The sequence below is a fragment of the Parasteatoda tepidariorum genome, chromosome 7 (genome assembly GCF_982258835.1).
Source record: "Parasteatoda tepidariorum strain Cologne lab strain chromosome 7, Ptep-v5.0, whole genome shotgun sequence".
Lineage (NCBI taxonomy): Eukaryota > Metazoa > Arthropoda > Arachnida > Araneae > Theridiidae > Parasteatoda > Parasteatoda tepidariorum.
Window position 1 is genome coordinate 113,304,475 of NC_141761.1, and position 5,198 is coordinate 113,309,672.

A 5,198-nucleotide genomic window follows, 5' to 3' on the forward strand; every position below is an offset into this window, starting at 1 on the left:
TATTTTTGCTACATGTATAGAGCAGCATTCGGTGTGAATGCTTCTTTATTCTCAATCGAAATGGGCTACAGGTGGCGTATAGCAAAACTCTCTACCTATGGCAAAACTACACATGCTTTCGCCATTAGCGCGTGGAGAGGAAGTAAGTTAGTTTTTGTCTTGATTTTCAAACAGATAAATAACTTTTATGTTAGGAAATTATATGTAACAGAAACTACATTGAACATGTTCTGAGAATCTTAAAAGATATTCGAAACAGTTAAAAATGAAAATTATTAAAATAGAAGAAAATATCGTACTACATTCCTGTACAGCTGAAAAGAGAAGGAGAGGTAAAGAGGCTTATCTCCCCAGACGGCTTATTCGAGTGCTGCAATCGCGAATTCCAAACATTCACCCCGCGTCAAGGGCAATCAGAGATGCAGTGTGAGTGGTACTTAAAAGAGTAGCAAAAGGACAGCGAGCAGCAAAATGACAACTCAACTCTTATTATTTTCAAACATGATGGCTTCATCAGAAAATCAGATTCATGGAAACATTGACAATTCAGTGAGTAAACAATCTGAAACAGAAGCCACCATTGAAATTTCAGATTCAATGGACACAAGTGAAAATGTTTCTGATTTTAAATTGCCTCAAGCCTTAGAAAAAGTGCTTGCTCTCAAAACTGTAAGAGCACAAGAATTAGGAATCGATCCTGACACTGTGCTATCTCCAAATGCAGAGAGAACTCAAGTTTCTAAAGCACCTGTGGTAAATTTGGTATCAGTGGACGATGAGGATTATGTGGAGGAGGAGGAGGTTGCTTCTCAAAAGCAGAAAGATTCTAAGATCAAACGACGCAAGAAAAAGAAAAAGAAGAGACAAATTAAAAGTCAAAATCCAATGTTAAAATTTCAAGATAAGCATTCGCAGAGAGACTCTGTTGTTGATGTCGATATAGAGTATGTTATAGAGGTAATCGATACTTCTGATCCATTATATCACCAGTTTATGAAAATATTTGAGAAGTTCAAACTAACTGAAGGCGAAAAAGAAAACGAAGTTGGTGCAGACGCTGGGAAAAATACATTAAACGAAGAAATGTTTATTCCTATGGCTATAAGAAGGAAACCAGTGGAGTTAGGTGATGATAATGAGAAAGATGACAAACTTGAAGAAAAAAAGCCAAAGCTTTCTAAAAGAAAACTTAAAAAGTTAAGCCGGATGTCTGTCGCTGAGCTTAAGCAAAAAGTGAATCGCCCAGAATTGGTTGAAATTCATGACGTCACAGCTAAAGACCCTGTTCTTTTACTACATTTAAAAGCGTCTCGTAATACTGTGCCAGTTCCTCGTCATTGGTGCTTCAAATGTAAATATTTACAGGGAAAGCGTGGTATCGAAAAACCTGCGTTTGAATTACCAGACTTTATTAAGCGAACCGGCATAATGGAGACCAGGCAAGCCCTGCAGGAAAAATATCAAAAAACCATGAAGGCTAAAGTGAGGGAAAGAGTACGACCGAAATTAGGCAAAATCGACATGGATTATCAAAAGCTTCACGATGCCTTTTTTAAATGGCAGACAAAGCGGAAAATGACTATTCACGGGGACTTGTACTACGAGGGAAAAGAATTTGAGACTAGATTGAGAGAGAAAAAACCTGGCGATTTAAGTGAAGATCTGCGGACTGCTTTAGGAATGCCCACCGGACCACATTTGAACAAATGCCCCCCACCGTGGTTAATTGCTATGCAGCGTTATGGACCCCCTCCTTCTTACCCTTACTTGAAAATTCCCGGACTTACCGCACCTATCCCTGACGGTTGCTCCTTTGGTTACCACGCAGGCGGTTGGGGTAAGCCGCCTATTGACGGGACTGGCCGGCTTCTCTACGGCGATGTGTTTGGTACACAGATATTAGACAACCAATCTCACATTGAAAAGGAAGAAATTGATCACACTCTGTGGGGCGAACTCAAAACAGAGTCTTCAGAAGAAGACGAAGAGGAGGAAGAAAATGAGTACGAGGAAGATGAGACTAGATTAGTCACTCCAGCTGAAGGGCTTATCACCCCTAATGGATTTAGCTCGATTCCAGCTGGAATGGAAACACCCGATATGATTGAATTTCGTAAGAGGAAAGTTGAAGTGGAATCGGAGGGCGGTGAAGCGCCTACTCTTTATACTATATTACCAGAGAAGAAAACTGAGCGTGTTGGTGCGGCTATGATGGGGTCCACCCATACTTATGAGGTAGCCGCAGAGATTCCGGGTTGTAAGCTGAAAGCATCTGGTACTGAGTCTTTTCCACCCCAAGGTATTGAAGTAGCTTTAGATCCAAGTGAATTGGAAATGGACACCATTGCTATGGCTGCAAGGTATGAACAGACGATGAGAGAACAACAGACGCAGTTGGAAGAAGAAGATTTGAGCGACATGGTGGCTGAACACGCTGCACTTCAGAAAAGCAAGCGTAAGAAGCAACAACTTGATAGTGCAAAACCTCCCAAAAAATGCAAAGAATTCAAATTTTGAGTTTCATGTGGTTTGGAAGATAACATAACCCTTTGTACATAAGTTCTTCATATTTCTTTAGGAAACAAATCATTGGGTAATTTAAAGGGCAAAGAATAGTTAAGCACTGTTGCCGCTCCACAGGGAATTTAAAAATCAACCAAAATTGTTGGGAATTTTGAGTTTTTCTTTAGAAACTGCGAAAATGCAGGAAATTTTGTTTTTTATTTTCATCTTTTAAAAAATTGTGATCACTCAAAGCGTGATCTACCCAGTGTATCTATGCACTTGAAAAGTTATGAATTTCGGTATTGAACAAAATTTGTCATGAAGTATCATGGTTGTAACTATTTTTTTTTAAAAAAATCAGAGAGTCATTGATTTAGGTTGCCGAAAAATCTAATTTTAAAATGGAATTCCCCCCCCCCCCCAATTTCACAGTGTTCTGAATATCTAAGTTTATAACTAAATCCCCACTAACAGTCATATTTTATTAAAATATAAAAAGTTTTTATCATATTCTTTGAAAATTATGATGTTCTTTCAAAAAATGAAAGAAAAAGCATCTCTCGAGCGAATTATCTTTTAAACTTCTGTGATCTCAGAATTTTTTTATTTTATCAATTTAATATTCTAGTTAAGGCTTTTTATATTACACTTACTGTAATGAGGAAATAAAACAGTTTTAAATAACTACATATATTTGATAGCATTTAGTTATTTGCTTTTGTATTTTTTTTCCAGCCATTTTATTGCTTTAACTCTTTCTTTATTCTGTTTTTTAAGTTTAAAATTAATAAATAGGAAGATGTAGAGTATAACAGTTTTGGTTATAACTATCATTTCAATTAATGTTATAATGCTTTTTTAAATTTATTGTGTTTTTGTGGAGTAAATAGTAACTTTGTTAGGTCGTGAAAAATTCTTGGAATTAATCATGAATGTGAAAATATAGCAGATACCCTGTATAGAATAGAGATAATAGTTCAACTTCCTGTGAAGTTTGCAGGTAGAGCATCGTCATTTCATTTTGAAAACTCTGTGGGGGGGAAAAAGGTTGCTATAATAGGGCATAAGTGACCGGTTAGACTTATTATAGCGCACCATCTGATCCTATCTCAACCCGGCATGGGTAGAAAAAGTGTTGTTACAAACAGAGTGGGAAGTGAATTCTTCTATTATGTCACAATAGCAATCCATGAGAGGGTGCCGTTGGAAGTCGAAATGCTTCATTAACCCTAGATTTATCGTTTGGGGGGGGGGAATTAAAATAAATTTTTAAAGAGGCAAGGAGAAGAATCTTATAACTTGCTTTTCTAAAAGTATTTTGTGAAACTAATGTTTTTCCTCAAGTTGAATTTGTGAAGGTACTGCTAAATGGTAGTAAATTTACCCTGGACAGATCCTGGAAATGTTCAGTTTATTTATATTCAGAAATCTCTTTAAATTAATTATAACTATCTTTGATGAATTAGATACCTATTAAGATTCGAAATTATGTGTAAACATTATACATAGCATTTCAAGTATGTTTAATGTTAATCATAAGAGGCAAATATTGCAGTTTTTCTATTTTAATGACTATAAGAATACCTAAAATTCCCTATGCGTATAATACTTAGTACATTATGCAACAATTATCATGAAATTTATATTATTTTGTAAAATCTGCTGGATTTTTACTTGCATACCAAGTTTAATCCCAAAATAAATTTCCCAAGTCAATCCTTATAAAGTGTTGAATTGAATTAAGGTAATTGTGTATGTATACATACACACACATGTAAGTGTTTAGCAATATTGTTTGTCATTTTTATTCCAGTAAATGTGCCATTACTGTTTACACTCATAGTTTGATTATTTTGGTACTTTTATGCAGTCAATTATTTCTTTTTCTGAGCACATTTGTTTTCCTGTAATCAGTGTTATCTTAATAAATAATTCAATTTTCATTTAAGGAATTAATTTATAGTTTAGTCTCTCTTAATGTTTTATTACAGATCAATAAACATTTTGAAAAACAAATCCATATTTACAACTCGTTATAAAATCAATATAAATTATAAAAATGGTTTTTAATATGAATATTTTATGCATAAAATAAGGAACTATTAGTTTAAAAAATTGAAACTTTTAGTTTAAATTCTTTTCTGTGTTTAGATATAAATTCTTAATACAGGCAAATATATATGTACCTTTTTAAACTGTGATTAAAATTGTATTCAAATCATGAGAAATTGTGCAAGTCCTCTAATTTTGCTGTGTAAATTTTATGGTCTCTAGTTTTGTCTGGAGATTGTCTGTTCTAGCTCTAAAGCATGATTTAACACAAATTGGTTGAGTATTCCCTTTCTCTTCCTCTACAACACGTCAAAAATATCTAAAATAATTTTTTTTGTTATATTTTAGCACTATCTGGATAGCAAAGTGTAGTTGTGTTGCCATCATGCTATATAGATTTAGAAATATCAATCACTGGATCCGTAGATGTAGAATCGTATATTAGTGACTGCATCCCTCGGTGGACTGACCGCAAAACCTGGTAGATTGACAAAGTCAAGCAATACTGGAAGTGGCCTGTGAGTGACCACTTTGATCAAACTGAGGGTGTGTGGTATTGGTACTCGTTAAACTGTGACAGTGGAAAATAATTTCTTTAAATCATCCTCCAGAATGTTTTCCAGTCTGTCGCCAATAAGATG

The 5,198-nt window shown here is 34.9% G+C and overlaps 1 protein-coding gene across 1 annotated transcript; it reads left to right on the forward strand.

Moving 5' to 3' along the window:
- The first annotated feature begins 473 nt into the window (after positions 1-473).
- LOC147807403 (splicing factor 3B subunit 2-like) lies at positions 474-4,448 on the forward strand. Its single transcript, XM_087168489.1, has one exon. It carries the CDS (start codon positions 502-504, stop codon positions 2,515-2,517), a length of 2,016 nt encoding a protein of 671 aa, XP_087024615.1. The 5' UTR covers positions 474-501; the 3' UTR covers positions 2,518-4,448.
- The last annotated feature ends 750 nt before the right edge of the window (positions 4,449-5,198 follow it).